Here is a 27,285-nt window from a genome sequence, read left to right on the forward strand (position 1 = left end):
ACTATAACATTTTAAAGTTACATACAAAAATATATAATATATATTTATTATTAAATACAAACTTCTGGCTGATAGGCAAAAAAAAAATTTTTTTCCTAACCTTTGAATTCTTTTTACAGTAAAGATAACTTTTAACTACGTTTGTATAAAATTACATCAGAATCGGTTTATCTGTTTGAGAGTGAAAACTTAACATACAAACAATTAAAAGCATACAGCCACATACGCTTTTACAAAATTAGTGTCCAGAAACACAGCTCCGGATTAATATTTATATTAAATAAAAGTATCTTGCCCATACAAGTAGCTAAAGTTTCTAATAAATTGACTTAAAGGCTTGAGAATTAGCTAGATTCGGACAATAATATTGATACGATTCTTACAGTTTTTAATTATTGATGATTAATTATAACTACACTAGGTAAAGACAATATGTAGTTGGTAAAATTATGCTGCCATTGTTTGAAAAAAAATATTTGTTTTAAGTAGGTTTACATTGTTAGGATTCCAGTCAGAAATTCAATTAGTTACAAATTTCCAAAATTTGTGAATTAAATAAATGTTTTACGTATATCCTTTAAACTGTTTTTTTTTTGATAACGCTTGAGTAAATTATATACAAAATGTTTGGTCTGTGTTGAGGAGTTGTGACTTCTTATACTATTAATCCATTAAACACATAGGTCAATTTATATATCGATAAATGTTTGAACAATCCAATTAATAGGATAAATATACGGACATTTTGAAAGTACGAATGATAGTTTGGATATCCTATTAAGTTATGATTTTTATGTTCCAAAATAATAAATGAACGACCTCCAGTTTGTAACCAGTGTATACCTATAATTTAGATTTAATATGATTTGTTAAACCGAATGCGTACTTGAAAACTGTCATTAAAATGTAAAATCTTGAAGCATGACCGTATAACACGGTCGTGATATGATCTTACCAACACTGTACTCAGAAATAGAGAATGAATTTTGACTGACACATTGACAGTGACCATTGACCTTTACGTAAAATAAATTAGAGAATGTTTTTTGAAAACTTTAATTTGATATATTTAAATTGTTTAGCCTCTTTTATGCTATAGCATATTACTGAATTTTGATAATTTTAATTCATAATGAATTTTTTTGTTAAAAGAAACATTTTTGTAACTTAACAAATAGATAATAAGAAATAGTTAAACATGGGAATTTGAAAAATATATCTATATGTATATATAAGATTGTACTTGAACAGTTATGGTCATTATCATTAATATCTCACACTTTCACCTTTAAATAGCCGATTCTTAAATTTTTCTAAACGAAATTTTAATATGTCATTATATCCAGCTGTACATGATAGATCGTTACCATCTGATGAATGTCAAATTGACAGGAAAATGTAGATAAGCTAGGTCGATTTTTGTTGACAAAGAAATTATACTCTTGCATCAGTCTTTGTGTTTAGTGTCGAAGACAATGACCACAATAAAAAAATTAAAAGCACTGGCACACCGCAGTTAAATCATTTTATCGATTTTAACTTATATTTTTTGTTTCGGTGTTTTCAACATGATTTTCTCTAAGATAGCCTTATCCATCGTCTTTTTTCTATTGCTTTTGTCGATATTTATGGCAAGCCTTTTAAATATTATAGCTACAGATCACAACTTTTACAACGAAGATAAGAATGAAAGAGAAAATTTCACAAAATATTTGGGAGACAAGTATGGTCCAATCACTGATTCAACCAAAAATTTAATGTGGTTCTTACAGGTATTTTATTTTTTATAATATTATATAAACAAAAATATATATTTTGTACAACATCTAGGTTATCATAAAATATAGTCTTATCATTACTGTAAATTAAGTTTCTTTTAATCTCTTGCAATTCTTATAAAATATATCACAAGCGATGTATAACAAATTATTTTTCGAGCAGTCTAAATTCATTCCATAACATGAAAGTCAAGTTCCTGTGTTCAGAAAGGTTTGCGAAATAGTTGTTAAATTAACAGGAAAAAAATTTTGTACATTTTAAATTCATAAATCAGACAATAAAGTACTTAAATGATTTAGACCGATACAATACGGTACATTTGCTAAATAATATTTTACAACATAAAATAGTACTTAAATATTTGAAATTGAAATATTCACCTTGAAAATGTTACAGCTTGATTAAAACAATTTTTAAGTAATTATATCACAATTACTAAGTTCATTTAATTCATTTCAAATAACGTGATTTATCGTTACTATACCTAATGTTCACCAAACTGAACTCGTTGGGTTTCAATATGGTCTGTAAAGGTTTTATATAAATGAACAATTACAAATGTAATAAACTGAAATCTAATTCAGTTTACTATTTATACAATATTTTGGTATTTTTGCTTTTCAATTGACTTTTATATAAAAACAGGTTTCACTACAAGACTAAATATAATCTTGTTAATATCATAATCTGTAATAAAAACAAGCCTCTAACACAATAAATCATTTTTAAAAAGCAATTTTTCATAAACAGGGTATGTATATTTATATTAAAAGACCTCTTTGGAACACTAAACTAGATGTAAGGGAAAATAAGGAAAAATAAGAATTCCATTTGATTTATGATTAAGTCAAATTCGTTAATATTAATGTTTTTAATGGCAGCAAATGTTTTGAAATTATAGATATCTGACATTCACATCAGTATATTCCGGGACCCAGGAAGAATATCACAATTTCAACAGTTCTGTGACAACACTGTAAAAACTATTAAGCCTCTCATTGTATTAGCCACCGGTGATTTAACTGACGCTAAGGCAAAAGACAATTTGGGCAGTTCGCAGTTTAAGACCGAGTGGGTGTATTACCACAATATTATAAAAGAATCTGGAGTGACTGAAAAGACTACCTGGTTGGATATTAGAGGAAATCATGGTATTTATGACTAAATTACACCTTTTGGATAACCTTCCGCATATTATATATATGGCATAATATATATGCATATAAGAATTATTAATTCAAAACATGGATTCGTATTTTTATTCGAGATAGACAATAGCTTTGGCGATAATAGTGTTTTCGATTTGATGCTTGTAATTTTCACTGTATAAACTTTGTTGTGATGAAAAATTACAAAAAAAAAATTAACAAATAAAATTCACATAATAATTAAGAATTTCTGTGACATTTTGCAGACAATTTCAACATTGGAGCCATTAATGCTAAAGAGAACTATTTCCGGAATTACTCAGTCCAAGGGGCGACCTACCCGAAATCTTATGTTCACATTGTGAAACATAATGGTATCTCAACCGCGTTTTTGGGAATTGACGCATGTCCTGATCCGGGATTACGTAGGCCTTTCAATTTTATCGGCATGTTGGATATCCAAGAACAGCAAAACATACAGAAATTGAAATTAGAAGCAGAAAGCCAAGCAGATCATATTATATGGTTTGGGCACTATCCAACTTCGTGTATATTGTCATTGGAATGGGATTCCCAGAGAATGGACGTACGACAGCTGATGGGAAGTGCGAGAGGATCACAGGCTTATGTGTGTGGACACTTGCATTCTATGGGTGGGTTAGTGCCGAGAATGTACACGAAACAAAAGAAAGGTTATTTAGAACTGGAGTTAAGCGACTGGAAGGATAACAGGATGTATCGCATCGCCGCCATAGATCACGGCTTATTTTCGTTCGTTGATGTTAAACACAGCAATTGGCCGGCAGTCTTGGTGACGAATCCAAAACACGCTCGATATGCGCTGCCAGGGAGGGAACCGCTTCACCTCATACCGGAATCCACACATATTAGAATATTGGCTTTTAGTGACGTTAAAATTAATTATGTGAAAATATCCTTTGATAAAATAAGCTGGATGAAATGCAAGGAAACCGGCAGTCCTCTATATGTATGCCAGTGGTTGCCTTATTTATTTAAAATTGGTATAAATAATCTATACGTGGCTGCTACTGATGAGATAGGAAGAGAAACATTTATAGAGCATCCGTTCTCCTTGGATGGGAGTCCTATGAAGTTTGAAATCACTCCTAGGATTCTATTGATGATAGATGCTGGGAAAGTGGTATGTAACTTTTTTTTGTTATAAATGAATATACAATAAAAAATAATTATTAAATATTTTCGTTATAGTTTCAGGCAGTTTTTGGAACTTTATTACTCCTGAATGTTCTGCCACTGGTGATCCTCAGATTGCAAAAACGACCTCCGAAATATAGAAGGAAATGTGGTAGACAGATCTTGAAACGAGTTTGGCTGTTGAGTAAAGTCGATAGGATATTTTACCCTCTCGTATTGTATGCGATATATATACCCTTTGGTCCGTGGGCTATAGGAGAATTAGTAGATGGGTCTATAGGAGCGATTTTCGCTTGGGGTATATTAATAAAAGGGGCATTTTTACCCGAACCCTTCACCTACATGTATGGTAGTGTGCAATTAGTATTTGTGCAGATACCGTTAATATTCGTACTCGCCCATTGTTTGGAAACAAAACTTTTAAATCCAAATATGAGAGGCTTGAAGCGGCTTTTTAAGAATTTACCATTTATATTCCTGTTCTCGATCCAGCTATTGCTGGCATACTTCTTTTGGTTAGAGTATGGGACGATATCATTTTTGTTCGGACCTCTAAGAACGTGGAGCGTTGTGCTAAGTTTGCTGCTTTGGTACAAAACATTGACTTTGCCACCGGAATACTACAGGTGATAACAAAAAAATATTTTACCATTCATAGATATACATAAACTATATGTAATATTTTATTTTATTTCAGGTATTTGTCCAAATTGAACGAGATGCCGTCTTAGTCACATGGGCCGTCGATGATCGATGCCCTAAAATATTTTTGTATTGAACTTATATTAAGCATTTAATGTATATTCAATGTACATAATAGTCACTTGTTAAGTCTACGCTAACGAGAGTATTTATCACCAAAGACAGATATAAATACTTAAAATCATTCCTGTTTATAATATTTTAAGCTTTCCATATTATACATTGAATAATTGTAGACAAAGTATGGAAATCAAAATATGTATACGTATATATGATTATTATTTGAACAATTTTTACACAAACTAACTAACAATTAATAAAATCAATTCTCATAAAAACGAGAACAGCGTGAAGAGGAACGTATAATAATTATAAATATGACGCTATATTTTATTAGTGACTATTTAAAAGAACTTAGAAAAACTTATTCATTGATGTTTGTATTATAAGTAACTCATTGAATGGTTTTTATTTAGTTAATTTTTTTTTATACAAATTTTTCTAGTCGCTGACGGTCAGATTGTCTATGAGACAATGCTTAGTAAAAATATGCCGCTGAATCAATTTCGGTGTAACTTTTATCTGAGACTTGTAAATGTTATTGATGTTAGCAAATTGATCATTACAATTATTTCAATGCATGCGAAATGTTTTAGCGCTTTACAAGTATTTTTAAAAAGTATTAAATGTTGTTCATGAATATTTAGATTCGACGTATGTATTATCCAATAAAGTATTTTTCTGTGACAAAGCTTTTTAAAACGCTAATTTTAACCTCGTCTTTCTATTTATGAATGGGATAGACGTTTGATATTTAATTGTCCTGTTACGAATTAATCCCTACCTATTCTTAATATATGACTTGGGTAAATAAAATATTGTCGAAAAAAATATCTATAACAGTGTCAATGGTATGTTTATAAAGAACAATTAAAGGGAAACCTAACTGAATTCCTTCTTCCTATAACTGAATTCCTTCCTATAATTCCTATAACTGAATTCCTTCTACAAAAGTGTGTCAATATTCTGACATTTGCCACTAGTCGTCAAAATGACAGATACATGTGTTTCTTACAGTACTGTCAGTTTGCGGTATTACAAGTCCAAATCCATTTATAAAAAAAGGTTTAGCTATACAAAAATATAAATTCGAAAGAAACATAAAGAAATAAGAAAAGTTTCAGGCAGTTATTTACTAGGAGTAATCAAAGAAGTCCTCATGATCATTCTTACGATTGAATTCCTAGATTGGGTTGTCCGTTGATCTGTCACCTCTTCCAGAAAGATATAAGCAGATGCCTTTTTAATTCTTTTGTCCATCTGTACAATCCGACCTAAAGGAAGAAGTATGTCCTATAAGTGGGATCTATTTCACATCTTAGGAGAGACTTGAAATACACTGTCGTCACTGCATGGCAAGACTGTTCCAGACCATTGTGGAACTTTTGGGTAAAAATGGCCATTTGAGTGTTACGCAAGGTTTAGAGAGAGGAAAGGGGTGGGGGGTTACAGAAAAACGTTATGGTGCGTTACTAGGAGAGAAGAGGGAGGGGGGGGGGGGTTCGAGAAAAACGTTACGGTGCGTTACAAAGAGAGAAGAGAGGGGGGAGGGGTCCAAAAATCTTCAAAAATTGCGTTACGTAATACTTGATTTGCTCCTTATAATGTGTTACCGCTTCAGTGACAACAAAAACAACACCTGTTTAAGTTTTATCTGAGTACGGGGTAAGAATAAAAACTTACCTTTTATCTTTTCATTTCAGTCCCCATCATAGATGCTTTTCATCTTTTAGTTCTGGATGATGCTTTCTATTCGGATTGGCCGTGGCACCAGCCAATATTTTGTCTTTATACAGATGTACTTGCAAGAGTTTCAAACTATTGCAACTATTGAGGTGATTATCTATGAAAATTCGATGATATTTTGATTTTAAGTTTGCGCAAAATTGACGACCTACATGTGGTGTGCAGTGAAGAACGCTTCAACCTTAGTTTAATTTTTCAATTCACTGGACAACGGTGTTTTGAGCTTGCATCTCAACCGAATCATATAAATGAATTTGGCACTTAATTTTTACGGCGCTATCACTGTGCTTCCAATAATTAAGCCCTAAGCCCTACTATAACGAGAATTATTCGCCTAAAACGTCAACATGTTAAATTAGGTATTCTGAAGTAAGGAGCAATAAATCTAATTTAATTGTATCTAAAAGATATACTTTTTATTGTTAAATGGCAAACGAATTAAGACAATCTCTTAAAATTTTAACGTTAAATGTAAACTTACTATAAAGCACGATGAAATATGAAGTCTCTATACTCTAAAGTTTAGGAACATTTATGCATGGTAGTCTACTGTTTAAATACGAAAAAAATAAAATATGGGGCCCCGATTTACAACTAATTAAATCGATTGCGAGAAGTGATACACTTTCGCATCGAGAACTTTTCCTTATTTATTTTAACAATCCTTTCGTAAATGAAGTAGTTATGCGTGAAGAAACAATTTTAAATATATCGTTTGGTTTTTATAAAACAATTGAATTTACTAAGAATAAAAAATATATATAATAATAGCGGTAAAGTTATGATGTCGAGAATTAAATCATTTCTTTATATTCAAAAGACTTTATTTCCAATTTCATGTAATACTTAGTTTTTTACTTTTTGGGCTCTTGAAAGGTTTTTTTTTATACCATTACTGGGTTAAACTGAATGACACGGAGATGGGCAAGTAAGGAAAACAAATACGCAAGGATATTGTTACAAGTCTTTCAAATAATTGTTTTTAATTTTAATAGCTACCATTCCCTATATTTTTATCAACGTTTGTTAATTTTTTAATTTACAATTTTTACAAATACACTTTTTAAGCTTACTATATGATATAAATAATTTTGCACCACATAATATTAAAAGATAGCAATTGATTAATGTTTTATATGGCAACTTTTTATTTGGATCTGATCGATTTATTGACGTGAAAATTATATTAATTGAAACGATATAATCGTTTTGTTTAAATAATAATAATTATTAGAAATGTCCCATTTATCTGAGTTATTCAAATTGTTGGATTTCTCATATTTGGTAATAAAAATACCTACACATAAAGCCACGTTATATAACTTCATTGAAACATTTTAAGAGAGCTCAATTCTTTATTATATTCTTTTACTCTAGATATCAAATGTATTACCTACACATTACGTCATATTGATTTTATTTTATTGTGATTTACTTAAAATTTGAAAACTGTGTATCGACTTAAGTCTTAAAGGTTTTGATTTAAACGAACTCTAAAGAAATTAATACAAAGGAAAGAAATAAAATGAATACTTTTATTTTTTTTAATATCGTTTGTTATTTTATGAGATTTTTTTTTATAACGAATACATCAAGTCATATACAATAACTCTTCAACTTACAAACTATTTTATCTTTACACCTTATACCAACCAAATTTAATACATTAAACTCTTTTAAAAGTTGTTATAATATTACTAATGTTATCGACAAGCTTTGAAGACTCTGTATTTTAAAACACAAATCAATGATATTTTTAATAAAACAATCCAAATAACAAGTGCTATAACATCATTTGAGAAGTTTTGCTGAAGGCCCAAGTAGTCAAGATATTTGTCAGGTTGCTTGAATAGACAAAATATTTTGTTGCAAGGTAAGTTCTTGCGACCGAAGCCGTAAGCGGTTTGCATGAATGCATCAAAAGAGTAACGGAAGTAGGACATTAAAGCGAACGGCTGTAAATAAGATGGCATTTCGTGGTAGGGGATAAAGAATTCAGAAAACATTAACATGGGGATGTTGGCAGCAGGAATCACGAAAAGACCGAGCTGAAAGCAGAAAAGATTTTCATATGAATAAATAAATAATTATTAATTCATTTATATTTATGTAAATTTGCTAATTAAATTCACCGGAAAATTATAGCTGATAATCAAAATGCCCAACTTGTCGATTTTGTCGGGGTAATTCTGAATTGAATAAATTAAATTCTCTAGATTAGAACTCTTAAAATACTTTTTATTTACCTTAACTCCACACGCAGCTCCGACTACTAGGCCAAAAGTTTGAGCTAGGATTGTCAGGAGGGTGCAAATACTCCATGCCAAAATGAGTCTATATGGTTCAAGTGGCTGAGAAGTTAAGTACCACGCCGGTAAAACAAATATCGTTGCGCAAAGTAGCTGAAAACAATTATATTGATTTTTAGTTGTTCTATTAAATAATTTTTATGTAATATTCTTTAAGAGTGACACAATTTTTACGACACTACATGTTTTATACTTTAAATACGAGCTAAGTCTTGGAAGTAAAATAGAATTTTATCATTTAGAAGAATAGTATCGTTCAGAGTGCATTTCGAGATATATTTTAAGTTCAAATTTAGACTGGAATTCATCAAGTATCCGTTCCAATTATTTTTTTTCAGTAATATATAAGTGGCAATATACTCTTTGGATATTGTAACAATTAAAAGCTATTTTTTTTTTAATTGTATGAACCAATCACCATTACTATGGATCAAGAACAAATGTTGTTATGCATTCTCCAAATAGTCTTAATCATAAAATTTTACATTGATTTCTGTATTATCAGTCGTTATTTTGTCATCAGGATGTTTTAAGGCATATTTTACGCATCGTTTAGTTTGGCTTAGGATTCGAAATTCTTGTTGATTAAAATTTAGGTGATTTTCCTGTTATTAAATAGTTAAAATAACTGTATTCTAATAAAGAGTTTTGTTTTTTTGGTACGTGTAAATAATAGCATAGAAAACCTAGTTGCCCAGCAGATTAAATGAATTATGTAGGTAACTGAATTACCTACTTATTTCTATCAACTACCCATGTTCTTTTTTTTATGACAAAGGGGGCAAACGAGCAGACGGCCTACCTGATGGAGGTAGTACCGTCGTCTATGAACATCCGCTAAAGAATTTTGCGGATGCGTTGCCAACCTTATCTTGGGAAGACGGAGAGGAAAGGTTGGGAATAGGGAAAAGGCAACCGGCTATTTCACTCATCAGACGAAACGCAGCCTTTAGAGAATAATTAACGCCGATTTTCTGTGAGAGGATGGTACTTCCCCGGTCGAGCCACCACCTACCACCTTAAGAATAACTACATTCTTGGAAGCGACATCGTTGCTGGTATTTCATTTAATTCACTTTAAGAATTGTTAACAATCTCAAGTTATTCAACTATTTTTTGTCAGTTTTTTCTCTAGGACACTAGTAGATCTAGTGTCAATTTTGTCACTCACATACCGTTAGGGTGGGCAAGTGTATAACTCAAATTATCATATTTACTTTATATTCCCACATAATTAAACTATAATTTTCGCAGTATTCTAAGCCTAAACAAAGACGATTGTTCGATGATTTCATTTAGAATACAAATACAAATGATCTCATAACTTATAAATAATGCATTGTGATTCTCGGACCTTGAAAATGGTCATATTTATAGTAGTGATTATATAAAGCCTAGTTATTATTTTTGTGTACTGCCAAACAAGTAAGCGTTTTATTTAAGTTATTAAGTATTTCTACAGTACGAATCATTTGATTATTATTATAGATTTGTGTCAATATGCATGTGCTATTTCTTCCAATATTTTTAGTTTATAAGATCGATTTTTTTAAGAATAGTTTATTTAGTAAACTTAAAATACCTGAATAGGCAGATCCACTATAACTTTTGTGATGCAATACGTTGATAGGGAATACCATTTGTTGAGATGTTCCTGAAGTACCACGGTTGATTCCACTGGGACTGAAAAGGCAAATGAAAACACCCTAATAAAGCATATATATAATATTTGGATTATTATAGCTATATCACTCATATATAAGGTTTATATTTTTTTTTAACTTAGTATTATGAACTCATTATTAACTTGCAAAATAATAAAAAAATTCAATAACATTGTTAACGATCACAACAATTGATATAATTAAAAATAATTAGTTCATCACTAATTTAAACAATAGAAAATATTCAATTACGACAACTTATACAAAAAATATAGACAATGTGCTCGTTGTTACTCACAAGTATGTATTGTGGGCATTGCGTTTGAGAAATATAAAAATAGTAAGAAAAAGAATAGACATCCTGTATTTGAAATCATACGGCTCGCCTCTGCACCGGCGCCTTGATACAAAGCACCCAACAATAACGCCACCACGAAATGGGTTAAAATCCGTATCTGTGAATTATAATAAAATATATATATACTATAAAAACCTTCTTTGGTTCGATTTTATCATTATCTAAATTGTAAGGGAATACTGTTTAGAAACATATGTACATATTGATTAGTTTAGGTTGTCAAAGACTCAATCAAAATTCTTGTTTCAGAACAGTGTGGTGGATGAGTGTTTTTTTATTCTCGCTTTACAACGGTCAATAACAAATACCTGCGTTAAATGAATGTCCCTAAGAGCTCCCAAGTAGCCCCTCCAAAGAAGCGACCGTAGTTGTTGCACAAATCCTGCCTCGTAATGATTGTCGGGCTGAACTTTTCTGTGTAATAAGGCTTCAGCTTCTGTTGAGTTATCTGTTAATGGTTTAAATTTAAATTAAATAGCTTGTTTGATAATGCGATCAAAACTTTCGCGAGTATTCGTTTAAATAAAACCAATATTTTTCGGATTACTACGCGTGTTTTATTATTTTAAAAAACTACATACTTCCGACTTTCGGTTACTTTGCAGCAAGCGTGATCACATCTCGTCTGCCAGGTTCACGGTTGCTGCAAAGTAACCTTTCAGTGAAACGTCGTACGTATGCAGTTTTTTTGAAAAATACAATACGAATAGTATAAACCCGAAAAATATTAGTTTTATTTAGCTTATTTCATGTTTTTAACTGAACCATAATTAAATTCTTCGTCAGGTTAAAAACGACATTTTTATTTTTGGTGTAATATTGTGTTTTATTAAAAAAAAAGTTGAAGTTTTAAAATAAGTCCTGTTTTAAATTTGTCAACAGCTACAAGAATATGAAATTATAGGTAGGTATTGTTTCTTCAACGACCATTATACATCTGCTTATTTTATTCCAATTGTAAGAGATTCTAGCAATTTATTGCTAAGAAAATCATTTACAGAAAGTAAATATATGTATTTTCCATATTTATTCAATCTGATACATTTAAGATTTTCAGTGTAAATACAGTCTCGACATGTTTTTCACGGTTTATTAGTTCAAGTGTGATAAAGGGCAGACAATTATTTTGACATTTAAAAGTCTGTCATATAGATAAATACATAAGATTACTGAAAATGATTAATTTGTTATCTCAAACAACGAAAAGAAATATATATTTTTTTAAAGAAATAATGAGTCATCTACATCAAGAATGTGTTATTTATAATTTATGAGTATGTGCTAGAGATTATTGTGAAAGGAAAATTGCCATTCTTTAGAGAATAGAAAATTTTAGAAAGTTAATGTCAGTAAATCTAAAATTACTTTCTGATCGAACGGGGTAGGCTAAGCACAACTGTTTTAGCTTAATCTTGTCTATGTGAAAGAGTTATGAAATGAAAAATAATATCGTAAAAAGCCATCTAATTTAAACTTTGGAGTCAACTGCAAACAAGAAAGTAAAAAAACGATGACTGTGCTGAAAACTTAAAGTTGGAAAATCCGTTAGGGAATTTAAAGTATACTCGATCCGTCATTTAAATATAGCTTTGTGAATACAGAATATAATTAGGAATTAAACTTGGTTGCAACCTCTTTGTAGCGTCTATGTTCCATCACTGTCCTAGTTCAGTAAGTGTTAGGTCAAAATTCTATAGGTTACTTTACATAGTTTTTACAAACGCAACTATATTATTGTTACTTGCGTGTTAAACACATATTATTTAAAAATTCATCTTTCATAATAACACAATTAACCGACTAAACGTTTTGTATAGGGTGTAATTTTTTTGTACTGAAACAAATATACTATTTATTTATTTGATGTAAATTTTTTAAAGGTTAGAGTCTCGTGATGCAGTTTTGTTTTTATTTAAATAAAACTATTATATAATTTTCGGATGTACTGTGCTTTTTTTATTATTTTAATTTACATAATCCCGAGGTTTCGTTTACTTTGCAGCAACCGATTAATAGCCAATTAATAGGCTATTGAAATTCAAAAAACAAAAACTCTATTGCATTTTCAATAGAGAACATGGCTGGAATCTCTCGATTACCTGGGAGCCCCTCATAAAACATATAAAACCCCATGTCTGTGATCACACCGCTGGAACTCGAGTTGCGGTGAGTGCATTCTGCTGGCATAGAAAACGGTATGCCAGGAAATAAAGAAATCGTTGGTAGATGACAAATAACAAGACCAATTTGCAGACATTTTCATCTCGTCTGCCCGTGATCACGGTTATTGCAAAAGTAACCGAAACGTCGGGAGTATATAGTTTAAAATAATAAAACACGATAGTATATAGTATACGATTAGTAGAAACAAAAATGTGTCTCTCACCCTTTTCACTTCTTTCCTGAGTATCTTTTTCTGCATTTCTTTTTATTTCCAGTGCATAAGTTTTTGTACTAGTTTCTAGATTTGTTAGATTACCAGGATGTTCCCCGCTTGCAATTTCTAAAACTGTTACAATTGGCACTAAGTAGCGACATTCAAATTTATACAAATATCTTATAAGTGTATTTGTTGGAATAAATGAAAAATATGTTTGTTTATGGAGAAGCAAGAGTATGAATGACAAATGTCTCAAAAACAGGTTATTTTAAAATATTTGTACATTAGAGTACACTCAAATACCTAGTTTAGGTTAATAGTATTACATATTTAAACCAATTCCTTTTTTGGCTTCAGTATCTTTTATTCCTGCGAAACAAAGTCGCGGAAGAAATCTATCTCTATTTATAACACTTGTCAAAGCAATGATTTAGGACTTATAAATTAATATATATATTACGGTAATCGGCCAAGTTGTAATAGAGTGGGCACACGAAACCAGATTTCCTTATCAGTTCTGGTACATCCGTAACGGCGCCAGCGTATAATGTCCTGCCATTAGCCATTAGAATTACGTCATCAGCAGATGTGAACAGTTGAGAAGAAGGCTGGTGTATCACACATGCCACTGTTCTTCCACTTTGTGCTACTGTTTTTAGAGCCCTCGCTACTGACATTGAAGATACGGAGTCTAGACCGCTGTTTAAAAAATCAGTGCTATTAAAGTATAATTTTATTAAAATACAATTTACATTTCATAAAAGTGAATTATTTATTAGTGTGACCTTGTTGCTTAAGTGGCAATTTTATTATAAATCAAACGATGTAATGTTGAGCAATTTTCATAATTGTCTTGTTGACTATTTACTAAACCTCATAATGAATATAGCTTTATTTGTATTTATTGACAGATATATTATTTTTTAAACCATTTACTACCTTGTCGGTTCATCGAGTAACATAATTGATGGATCCGTGAGAAGCTCACAGGCAACGGTGAGCCTTTTGCGTTCTCCCCCCGACAGTCGACCGGCTCTCGTATTCAAGACATCATGGATGCCTAATTGTTTTAATATTCTTTCTATCTGTAAACAAGAAGAAGTAATAAAATAATGCAACTGTTCAAAAATTTAACCAAATTACTAGGAGGTTTTTTTGTTTCTGCACTAAATCGGATTTACTGCGTGGGATGTTGAAGTGTGTAGGTATGTACCCAGAAATAGTTATTTATAACTTTATTAACATATTAGATGTTTACGCCGGCCTAAAAATTTCATTATATAACCAGATATCAAAATGGATCTGTTTTAAATTTCGACGAATTCACAAAAAAATAAATCTAAAGACAGACTTTTTTTAAACAGTTTCTATTTTTAAAATGCAAGATGAACAACTGCATTTATTTTTAAGTTCGATTCAAAAAATTGATTATAAAATGTGCTAGACGTGTACCACAATATTAAAGCTTATTATTTTTTAAATTTTATTATATAAGCCGTTTTGTAAAAAAAAGAATATGCTTATGTTATGTCATAGTAAGGTGATGAGGTTTGGTATCTAAAAGAAAAAGAAAATAAAAGTTTTGCGCATTTTCTTTTCAAGTTACAAAAACAATAATTTTAGGGTCTCAAAAAGGATGTAGGTAATTGTGCGTGAAGTTTCGCATACGTAGTTATAAAGAAAATATAAAATTATAGAATAATAGCATTTAAAATTGCAACGCATGGCAAAAAGAACTTTGAAAGAAAGTTGTGGAATGTAGCATAATTTAATGAGAACAAAAATGTATAAAATAAATTTAACTTAATAAAGCACCCAGATAGAGAATATATGTAAGATTAGAAAGTAAATAAATTTAAAGAATAAGAAAGTATGAATTAATTAAATCGTTTAGAGGGTACAAGATTCTACTTAGTCCATAAAGGCAACTAGGGAAGAGAGAAGTATATTTTCATGGACAAGACGAAAATGGGAATTATATCCCAAATGATTTTGGAGGAGAGAGGTGTATGGAATATAGTAAAAATAATTCCAGGAGTAATAGAATTTTAGAATTATAGCAAAAGCAATTGTTCTATATATCGTCAGCTGCAACATCGTCTAAAATTCATACTCACAGCATTACATTGTTCTTGATAACTAGCACGAGATAGTTTCAATGAAGCAGCGAATTGCATTGTCTCTTTCACAGTGAGAGTGTCTATAAGTGTCACGTGTTGTGGCACCAAGACTACATTCCGGGAAACTCCTTGCAGAGATCCGGTCACGCCAGATTTCCTATTATGGAAAGGATTGCAATCAAAATGCTAAACATATGTATTTTAATAATAAAATAATGAAACCTTGCATTTTTTCATAATAAAACACTATCCATATTTTTACATATATTTTTGTATTATGAACAGAATTTATTTTGTAATGTCCTTCTTATGGTCTTAATTAGAAGCATAAAAATGCATTGACACACTTGTTTAATGTTAAAGTAATCTTGACCTCTGCCAGAAATATGCAAAAAAAAAAAAAATATTAAAACGCGATGTTTTAAACATTAAATCCTATAAACATTAAATATTATTTGTAATTTTATACTCAGTGTATTTCGAACTTCTTAATGCATTTTATATAACAACTTGTACATATGAGTAAGCCCAATTATTAAAGCAAAATCAAAGAATAAATGTTTTTTTTTTAAATTTTAATAAGTTAGTTCTAAAAGATATATTCAATGACATTTAATTTTATAAATTAATAAAAATAAATAAACATAAATATATTAATAAAATATATATAAATAAAATAAGCCTTTATTCAGTCCTTATTTACAATCATTGAAGCCAAAGTTATGCAAAAATATTCTTAATCTAACAACTCTGTCGAGTTAGTGACAGAAACCTGCTCTATTCGTCTAATTGTTTAATATTATAACTATCGACTAAATGTGTCATTTGTAAATTTTATCAATAACGATCAGGTATTGAAGGCCATATTTGGACAAACAAACAACCAGGTATAGAATTTTTTTTATACATATTATTATATATGATTATTAAATGTTTAATGTTTTAATAAAATTATTGTTACAATGTGTAGGGTTTAAGAGGTCGAGATTTATTGCATTCCGCCGCGCTGTATTATCGATAAAATTGCATGTTTAGAAAATACAAATTGTCATTTATATTCTGTCGAATTTTTTCTACTTCATTTATTATGGTTAAAATGTATATAACTTGTAAGAGCATATTTTACAATGTTTTCATATAATTTTAGTTTTAGTATTTAATTTCAAAATCTATTCTTTTTTTATAAAAAAAATTACAGAATAAAGTATTCGACAATCATTTGCCATCAATATTAATTTTATTAGACATTATATATAAAGATAACTATAATTAAACAGTTGTTTTTATGTGTTTGGATTTAAATCTCTTTTAACTTTTTAGAATTGTAAATACACTATGCATTTGACAGGCATTTTATTATATCGTAAACTTCGATTTTTTTATGACCCTGCGATGCTAGAATAATAAAACCCTGGTCATGTTAAAGACACTTAAGATTTTTATACATCGTCTAATACTTCCCCGTCTGTTATTTTATTACTCTTGCAAATAGTGTGTAAGTTAGATAAGGATACACGAAGTTCCCAGAAGGGGCGAGTGTGGGTCTCGATCTTTGAAAAAAGGCGAAATAAATGAAACTAGTATTATTCGGATATACTACGCGGATTTTATTATTTCATCTCGTCTGCCCGTGATCACGGTTGCTGCAAAGTAACCGAAACATCGGGATTATGTAGTTTTGAAATAATAAAATCCGCGTAGTATATCCGAATAATACTCGTTTCATTTAAATGAATAAAACTCGCGAAAATCTTAGATCTCATTATCAAAGGCGAAATAAGTTAGTTCCTAAGTCTTAACTCAAGCAGATTGTTGTACGAAGAAAATCATCTCTTCTACCAAATATATTTTAAACAAAACTTAATACAACCGAATTACCATTAACCTTACTATACCTTATGAATACTTTGTTAGAAGGAATGAGCCTAAAACGGTTATATAATTTTCTTTAAAACAATTAGAGGGATTCGTTTAAAGGGACAGAACAAGTGTGTAAATAAATAAAATGTCGGAATTAACCTTCTTGGGAATAAAAAGACAACCTGAAATGTTTTTTTTTAGTAGTAGTAAAATGACAGTGAAATAACAGCCTATTGTTTTATTAATGAAAAGGTATTATAAACGGATTTTATTGTTATTAGAAAGTTTGCAAATAAATATAATTGAGATTGTTATGTCAACTTCAAATAATTAAATAGAATATTATCAACGATAAATAACCGTGGAATAAAAATAAATCTAGAACATTCACTTATCAAACATTCATTATATGGACTTCTGCCATACAAAGTCTTTCTTGCTTTTTTGTTTTTGAGATTCACATCATTTGTTTACATATTTTTATAATCTCTAGTCGATATAAATAGCTCAATAACAGTACTTACAGTAAATATGCTCATTTTATTGATAGACATAGTGACACAAATATACATATAAATATTGACATATTAAATGTCCCACAGATAGGATATATTTCAATTACATTTTGCCTTTTACTCACTTTCTGCCGGCTAATATTTTCAGTAGCGTAGACTTTCCAGCCCCTGAGGGTCCAAGTATGAATGTAAGGCGACCTGGCCGAATCGCCCCACAAGCATCCTTAAGAATAATTTGTAAATCATTATCTTTTCTCTTCCTTGAAAAGAGCCACCTGCCTGAAAGAAACATATTAATTAATTATATAGTAAATAATATTTTATTTTATATTAATATGTAATATAAACGGTTTTAGAACTTTTGTATGTTTATTAAATAGCAGATCGCTTGTCTTTGTTATCTTACAGTACGAACAAGTCAATGGTCAGGGCTATTAATTCATCATCTTTCCCACTTAAAATACATTAAGAATGTGTTAAGTAGGTTATGTAACTAAAAAACTAACTTATAAATTTGAATTAAAATTAAAATAAAATAATTTGAATGAAATGCTTATCGACATATTCACAATAACGGCTTGGCTGGTAATGTTTCCTGATATTCTGTTCGTGTCAACGAATTTTTTATTCTGTATTCGTTATTTCAATTTCAAATTCAATGTTATCCTAATAAAAGTACGGAAATTTGACTTATAAACTATAAATTTACTTTAAAAATGCTTAAAAATAAACAATGCGTGATTAAATCGATATACACGTATTAATACTAAAGTCGTTCGTATAACTATTTTACGTTTGTATGCCATTTTGGTCTGGCTTTCAACTTCACATTCCTCAAAGCCAGGAAGGCGTGGAGGTATGTCCGACAGAATTAAGGTTTTTGATTAGTCAATGGTTTCGTGATGGGTTCTATAAACAATCTTGTTTGATAAAAATGCGAATAAACTATAGTAATAAAGCTATAAGATTTGATATTCTCAGTTTTAGCTGTTCTTGTATATGTTTTTGTCCTTTTGCGAATATTAATCAAGTCGAATTTGCATTCCTGTTTAAAAGAAGGTTAATTCGTTAAGTAGAAGCCAGTACCAAAATCAGTATCTAAAATTTATCGATTGCGTAAATTTTAATAAACAACCTTGAAGGCGTAACACGAACAACGTAACAAACTTGTTACGTTGTTTCTTGTTTAGCTGCCTTTTAATGATATTCAGCAATGGAGTAATAAATTGTGAATTTTAAATGTCACATGTTAATAGAAACAAAAAAGCTTGCGAATTGCGTTGGCTAACTCAATAAACTTAAGAACTTATTTAAGGTCATTTAACCTTTTACTCAGGTATGCAGTAGTCACTGACAATTATTTGAACACGAATGTATCAGCTTATTGTTTGTAATGGTATATTAGTTAGAAGCAATTCTAAAAATAGTTATAATATGTTAGTCAGTATTTTTATATCAATACGATTTCTTTTACTCATCTATGAATGTTACCATTTCTCTTTTTTAGTTTCACGTTGTGATAGATTTTTTTTCGTACATCCTATTATATGGAATGCTTTTTGTAATCCAGATAGATATGTGTTTGTTTTGTTTTAAGAACGCCTTTGGTCTTTTCTCTTTTTTACAATACATTCTTTTATGATATTATTAATTGCCCTAAACAGCCCAAAAGAAACAGCTCTACCATAAAATAAATTGATAAGGAAAAGGTAATAGTTAACATGGTGTAGTATGTATATATGTATGTATTATACGCGCAGATGCAAACGATACTATCTAAAAGCTTTCTTATTCAATAGTGTATATTCATATAGGAAATTCAAAACATTCAGAAACAATTCAATAATAAAGAAGATTACAAAAACAATTCCAAGAAAGTTTATTAACGGTGACTGCCAGAATCGGAGTAGAAATTCCAAGCGGCATCCATCTAGAACTACTTGTTTTGGATCTTTTGATTTGGGTGTCAGAAAAATTGCTCGTAGACGTCCCACTGTACATGGGAGACGAATTGTTGGTTCAGCTCAAGCAGAACTTTTTCATGCAATTTTAAGTAAACATTCCGTCAATCAAGAAAGCAAAGCATTCTCTACCCTCGATTTAACATGTCAAGTAGAAATAATTAAAAATGTAGCATAAAGCCCTGGTCTTCCGATTAATTTAATTGAGTCTACACTTTCCTCACGCAAATATATATTGAGGACCTTTTTGATTGTGTTTTGCTCTAAATCTAAGTTTTTAAAAGCTGCTGTTCTACAACGCTTTATATTGTCTTTTCAAGGACATAATCATGACAAACATGGCGGTTTCTTTTTCTTTGGAAGTTCTTTTCCGCAGAGATATTAATCAGTGATTTCTGAAATAAAATAAATTGTGTCGGAAATTGAAAACTGATACAAGGAAATCTCTAATAGCTATTAATTTAACTTAGTGCAATTGAACCCAACGTAGACGCAAGTTCGAGATTTTCTACCAAAAAATATGACATTAGTATATGTCTTTTGCAAAATAGATTACAACGATATACGGAGCGCAATCCCATTCCGTGATCATTTAGAAAGCAAATCTTCACAAGCTTGTTGTGCTTAATAGTTTCAATTCAATCAACCAGGCCATTTTGGATTCCGGCTAAAAGTTTACAAAACGTCACTTAACCCTCATGTATTTATATATTTGGGTTTTAACCCGAGAGTAACTTAAATCGTTAATTGACAAGATGTTTCCGCTCGTGTGTTCAGGGAAATCTTTGGTTTTATATATGCACTAGCGGTCTGCACCAGATATATTGTTTAAGTTAAAAAACTAAACAAATATTACAAAATTGTACTAATTATGAAACACAAATAATACTGCAAAATAATTCAATAGAAGGTTAATTAAATTAATAGAGGTAAACACTAAATATTAAATAGACATTTTTAAAGACTACAATAAAATGTCTATAGAGAGTTATAAAAAGTTAGCTTTTTTGTGGACCAGTTCTATTTTTTTTTTTGCGAGTCTGATCTTGCGTTTTTGCTTAGAAATTTTGGCAAAGCCCTTTTAGGGAGAAAACTTCATATTTAAATTATCGGTACACATATATTAGTATGTTTGTATTATACTAACAATATCATTCTACCTTCAAGTCCACAGTATTACTTTTTTCAAAGCAAAAACATCGGTGGCACATTTTTCGTCTTTTTACCTACATTATTTGACATAACTTATACAGACATATAGATTTTAATCTTAACATAAGAATTAATTGAATTTTAAATTAAGAGTTTAATCTTAAATTAAGAAACGAAACCGCAAAGTTGCTCAAATGAGCTAATTTGTGGTATCGTTGGGAAAATATCATGTACGGCAGTATTCAAGAAAACATAAATAAGAAAATAACGTTTATTTCAAGTCGTGCACAGTTATTATTCTTATAGACTTTACACATCACAAAATCAACGATCTTCTTTATACTGAAGCAGAAGTAAAAGTTAAGTCTTAAGACGGTCTTGAATAAAATATCTTGCGGTTTCAATGAATTTTTTTTTACAACCCTTCAATTTTAATCGTAATAGTACCTATCTATGTTCGGCTACATCGTTAAGCATAATTTTTTTCTTCTTGTGAGATTTATCAGGCACGCCTCTTGGCTAAATGATATGTGCCCAGACCTAAAATGAGGTAAAGTTGATTTGCTTTGACTTTGACTAAGTTGATTGTTATTACTATTATGTTATATGGTATTAATTATTAACATTCATTAACAACACAACATTAAATAAAAAATCGTTGCAAAAATACCGATTTTTATTGTTCACCAAATGGTTATATTTATTAATTCTTAATAAGAATCTCTAATTAAAAGCTAGATGAAAATAATTGCATTTGGAAGTCAGATATTTGAATGTTATCTACATTTAGGAAGCTGTTTAACGTAAAACAGATAAGGAAAATATGATAATAAAATGTAATTATTTGGACAAATATTGACCGTAATGTATTTATTTATTATCTTAATTGTTTATCATTTGTTTTTATAACGTTTAAGAGTTTCGATATTTGCTGAGAACGTTAATAAAGTTGACAGCAATGAAAACATTCAATAAAACAGATACATGGTTTGCCAAAGTGTATTGATTTGTAATGTTAAAAGGGGTGGATTACGATCGCATTATATCAAATAAAGTGCAAGTTCAGTTTTAACATATCATTTTGATGTTAAAAAAAACATTATTCAATGAAAATTTTACCTATAATTACAATGTGAATTAATAAATACAGATATAAACCACAAAAACCTAATGGGCATTGTAAATCAATTATAATTCAATATACATAATTAGGATATATTTATATTAAGTTAAGTGAAAGCGGAAAAACTATTCAGTAAAAGCATTTTGTAAGTTTATTTTAAATGTCTAAAAGATATGTCGATGAAATATGACATAAAACTAATCATATTGCATTTATTTTATAACAGTAAGCACGATATCTTAAAAATGTTGTTAACATATAACAAGATATTTGACTTTTAGTAAATTGTTTAAAAAAATATAGTGTGGTTCTTTTCACTTAAGTATCTACAATATATGTATACACCGAGCAATATTTGGTAAGGATTTATATATATATATATGATATAAACATAATATATAAATTTATACATAGTAATATTCTTTAAAATATCGTTTAGTTTTCTAAGCACGTCTTTATTATTCTAACGTTGGCCTTGAATGAAGCAACCTAACTTTATCTGAAGACTTTTCTGCACCTGCTTAACGTAAGTGTCTATAGTGTAAAATAAAATTTTAATAGAATTAAAAATATATATATTATAATAGTTTAATTTAAAAAAGCATTGAAATGAAATACAAAATATTATGATGGATATTTAACACATCTTAGGCAGTTTCCAAGACTTTTTTTAGATTTTTTTTTTTTGTTATTAGCAACGCGTATAAGGTTTTTTTTTTGTTTCCAATATAATTGATATATTTATTCACAAGCAAGTTGGTAAATATATTTATGTATAAAAATAAAAATAAAATATCGTCCACAAACTGTTATAATAGTCGTAATTTTTTTTTGTGCATATGTAATTTTTTTTTTTGTAAAACGTGTATAACGTATTACATTATTAAACAGACTATTACATTATTGAGGCTAATTTATGAATATTAATGAAGTTATCATTATATATAAATAATCGTGTAATAACAAAAACACAGACAGACAGTTTTAACAATCAAATATTGTAACCAAATTTTAGTAGATATTTTTATACATCTCCTAAATTGATGCTATGAATGTAGTATATTAAAAATATTTAACCTAAAATAACTATTATATGTTATAGGTTCTATACTAATTTTACATAGTTTAAGAGTTTAAAGCCTTCACCCAAATAAACTTTCAACTTTCATATGGGTACAAAAACTATATTTACCACAAAACTCTATACTAACCCTTAACACTGAAACCAAGATCCGTGTACGTCAGCGGACACAAGTAACGGCCATTTTTCAAATCACTTTCAACATCCATTTTTACATTCAATACACGATACAATAATTATTTTTCATCTAGAACGCGCCCGCCATGTTCCGTTGTAAACCAGCGACTCCATGAGATACGTTTGCCACATCATATGATAAGTGGGTCCCGCTACTGTTGTGAATTGAGTTTCGTATCTTTCAACGTTTTTAAAGTGCAATGAGTCGGATGATAGTTATAATGTGTATTGATAATGCATTAAATGAATATTGTAAAATGTTTGTTTTAGTTATTGAAAAATAATCAATTTACTGAAGCGTGTGTTTGTGAGCGCTTTTTGTCACTTTTTATAAATAACGCAAATTATATTTATAGGCGCGCTTCACACCTTAAATATTTTTAGTTTAATAAATGTGTAATGACTACTATTCACTATGAGTTAAATTTTATTGTTAAGCAATTTGTTTCAATGTTTTTTTTTTTTTAAATTCAGTTGTAATATAAAACACAAAATATTGCGATATAGTATCCTCTTCGACACACTGTTGTTCTATAATATTATTAAATTACATTAAGCTCTTCTTATATATCAAAATTTAGAAGACTCCCATTTCATTTTCACCTTACAACAACTAGCTTTAATTTACCTTTTGAGTCATTATTTTTTCTCCAAAGTCATATACTTAGATGCAGGCAATTACACCAAAAAATATTTCATAAATGCAATTTTTTCTAAGCCTAACATTTATTTTGTCAACTAACTTTGGTTTCGTCTAAGTGGACCGAGAATTTTATGTCTCGTTATCCATCTCACTGCTCATTATCACTCACGAGTTACAATAATAATTATTATATGTATTTTTAAAGTCCATGAAAGATTATTTAGTATCGAAAACTTACTGAGAACACGATGTGTTATTTATTTCAAAGAAATAATTATTCTTGTGTTAGAATGCTTTTTTTTATTCCTTAATATTTACTTTAAATATGTAATGTGTTTGTATATTTGTCTTTTTTCTCTTTAAAATAAAATGTTAAAAGTTTTGTTTTCTCTTTATTTTATTCCTGTATTTTTTCGTACAATAAAGAGTGTAATAAATATGTATATATTTAGCTATTACAACTGAAACCTTATTCTAAAGGTCGTAGAGCCTAGCTGAGGTCAAGTTACTATAGCTCATAGGCTGGTTTGACCGGGGAAGTACTACCCTCTCACAGAAATCGTCGTGGAATAGTATTTAATGGCTGTGTTACTTCCGATGAGTGAGATAGCCGGTGTCTCTTTTTACCTGTTCCCACTCTCTCTTGCCATCATCCTATTCCCACCCTTTCCTCATTTCTCATCAAACAAGCTTGGCAACGTATACATAACATATCTTATGTTACAGATGTCCATGGGCAACGATCACTACTTCCCATCAAGTAGGCCGCCTGCTCGTTTGCCACTTTTGGCATAAAAAAACTTAATTGCAAAATAATTATTTTTCCTGCTTAATTATAAATATTTTTTTAGTTTTCTTTATTATAAATATATACTATTTTTTATTTTTAATACTTTTTACAACTTGTTTTGCATACCCTACCTCAAATAATCATTTAATCATTAAGGGCAAGGCTATTCAGTAATCTGTTCGACAATTACTGCATTTTGAAATATTGCATATTATTATAAGTCTATGGACATTGTTTTTTTTGTTTTAGATTTTTTCCAAACCACCATCTTTCAATACTTAGCAACCACTTAAACTAAAGCTGTATGCTCGTATGTTTGTTATTTTTTGATATTGCTATCTAATTTGTTTTAAAAATCGTGCTCTGTTTGTAATACTTTGAGTTCTTGTCAGACATTCTGTTTATTGAGGCTGCTAAGTCGAATATTTTTATTAATAAAAGGTATTATATCAAAAATCAAAACGTTTATTTCTTAAAACAGTTGGCACAGTCTTATGTAAATAACCGTAAACACTAAAGTTAAAGATCGCATTTTTTAAACCAAATTGAACTATTTTACTCTATATTTGTAACAAGTACAAAATATCTCCTTTATTAAACTTGGCGACTTATTGAATTATGTTCAGTGTTGGCTAAATTTTATTCCAAATTATATAATTTGGAATAAAATAATGACAAAAAAGGATTTTTTGTTATCAAAGTTATCTGTTTCATGTCATTATCATTAAATTTGTTTGTTCTTTGGAAATACAAAGAAATTTATATTTTTTCAATTGCTTTTATTTTATGCAATATTTGCTGAATAATTATTATTTATACTTATTTTTAAGGTCGACTGATTGGAACCAAGATCATTTAATTACTTTATATGAATACAAGTTTTGGAATAACATAATTAAAAGATCAACCTGCTTTGGGCAAATAAATACTAGCCAACAACAGTTTACCGCATTTACTACGTATGATGATCTTAGACTAAGATAGATTCAAAACATGGTCTCATAGCAAACCCATTTATTTTATTCTAAATCAATAACACAAACAACGTAGTGAATAACTTATTTATCATTGAATTTTTTTTTTATGTAAAGAAGGAGAAATTGAGTAAGTACCTTCGCCCCCATACATCCGTATCATAAGGGGACTTATTGTGACTGATTAATCTCACCTATGCAGGAGAAACACGTACGCAGGATGCAGATTCTATATTTTGATTATTTTGCACTTAACTGGAATATTATAATATTAAGTTTGTCCTATAACCGACCGTAATACAGGACATAAAGAACTCTATCTTAGAGTTGAATTTACGTTAGATTTGGTTCAAAAAGGAAAAGTTAAATGGCACTTTTCTTGTGTCTGACATCATAAAGATTCGTTACAAATCAAGTACAACTTTAAAAGTAATTTATTCTCTGTCCATTGTTTAGAACATCAAAATTATATTTGATTGATTTAAGTTCGTTACGAATAAATTGGTATAAATTGTTATAAATTAATTTGAGGCATAAAATATAGTTTTAATGCCAACGGATTATTGTATAATAGCTATTAAGTTCTAATTATAAAGATGATATAATTATCGTATATAGTGCATATATGATTATTTCCTGAACATGTTTTATCTGGTATAACGCTTATATTATATCCTGTCTGTGTCAACAACATCATTGAATATGTACTGATAATGTATTTTATATATATTTTTAAATTTTTCTAAGCTCTTCCCCTTGGACTATTTAACCTTATCCTTGTTAGCTCTAATTATTATTATATATCATAACACAATTAGGATTTTTTTATTGACGTTTTTTTTTCAAGCTAAATTTTAACTTTTTGTACCCTTCATAATAAATATATTTTTAATAATAGCTTAAAATAACTTTAATCTTACGGAAAATTATCGTATTTCCGAGTGACAAATCGAATATTTTATGTAACGTTAGCTATTAAACATAATACTAATAGTCATAATAAGTTGATTGAATATATAAATTAGTATTATATAAGTAAACTTACCTTTTGAACTTTTATTCACAGATGCATTCACAGCATTAAACACTAAGTAACACTCGCCATCAAAACTGACATCGTCTCTTCCAATTTCTAGATCCATTTGTAATCCCGTTTTATTCCTTAAAAGGCGGATGCAATCATTTTGTGAAATGCGACATGAGTCCGCCGTCTTGCGACGAGTTCGTTTAATCTAGGGTATCTTGTTTAGCTTTATATTTCTCTTTACAAAGATAAATGTACACAACATAATAACGACTCGTATAATTATATTATCTACTGTTGTATTTAATAAATGTATTTTGTTATTATATATAGATAATTAAGTATTATAGATATTGATGATAGTGATAGCCCAATAAAAATCACAACTTTAATAATTAGTAACCAAGTGATGATAATTGTTTGATATTTTTATATTGATTATTTTTAATACCGTTCGTTCGTTTATTATTTGTGAGTCTCTAGACTAGACTCTCCCTTAATGAAGGTAAATTGTCTATCCTGAAAGTCAGAGAGAGAGCTATT

At 29.5% G+C, this 27,285-nt stretch overlaps 2 protein-coding genes and 1 long non-coding RNA gene across 4 annotated transcripts; 2 read left to right on the plus strand and 1 right to left on the minus strand.

Moving 5' to 3' along the window:
* Window positions 1-1,373: 1,373 nt before the first annotated feature.
* On the plus strand, window positions 1,374-5,556 carry LOC116768550 (transmembrane protein 62-like). The gene is made up of 5 exons (XM_032659292.2): window positions 1,374-1,772; window positions 2,681-2,930; window positions 3,194-4,089; window positions 4,158-4,729; window positions 4,801-5,556. Exons 1-5 carry the CDS (start codon window positions 1,569-1,571, stop codon window positions 4,832-4,834), a joined length of 1,956 nt encoding a protein of 651 aa, XP_032515183.2. The 5' UTR covers window positions 1,374-1,568; the 3' UTR covers window positions 4,835-5,556.
* A 2,576-nt stretch (window positions 5,557-8,132) lies between these two features.
* LOC116768347 (ATP-binding cassette sub-family G member 1-like) lies at window positions 8,133-26,923 on the minus strand. 2 transcript variants are annotated; one of them, XM_032659037.2, is made up of 11 exons: window positions 26,764-26,923; window positions 17,943-18,096; window positions 15,440-15,599; window positions 14,262-14,407; window positions 13,783-14,021; window positions 13,329-13,451; window positions 11,251-11,390; window positions 10,883-11,039; window positions 10,503-10,603; window positions 8,858-9,013; window positions 8,133-8,659 (listed from the first exon to the last, which is right to left on the minus strand). In XM_032659037.2, exons 1-11 carry the CDS (start codon window positions 26,858-26,860, stop codon window positions 8,315-8,317), a joined length of 1,818 nt encoding a protein of 605 aa, XP_032514928.2. In that variant the 5' UTR covers window positions 26,861-26,923; the 3' UTR covers window positions 8,133-8,314. The 2 variants fall into 2 exon arrangements, with proteins under 2 accessions (XP_032514928.2, XP_032514929.2); XM_032659038.2 differs by lacking the exon at window positions 26,764-26,923 and adding an exon at window positions 23,265-23,434.
* LOC133319498 (uncharacterized) lies at window positions 14,385-15,703 on the plus strand. Its single transcript, XR_009753097.1, has 2 exons — window positions 14,385-14,527; window positions 15,514-15,703. It is a non-coding gene; the product is annotated as an uncharacterized LOC133319498 (long non-coding RNA).
* Window positions 26,924-27,285: the final 362 nt, after the last annotated feature.

Source organism: Danaus plexippus, chromosome 4, assembly GCF_018135715.1.
Source record: "Danaus plexippus chromosome 4, MEX_DaPlex, whole genome shotgun sequence".
NCBI lineage: Eukaryota > Metazoa > Arthropoda > Insecta > Lepidoptera > Nymphalidae > Danaus > Danaus plexippus.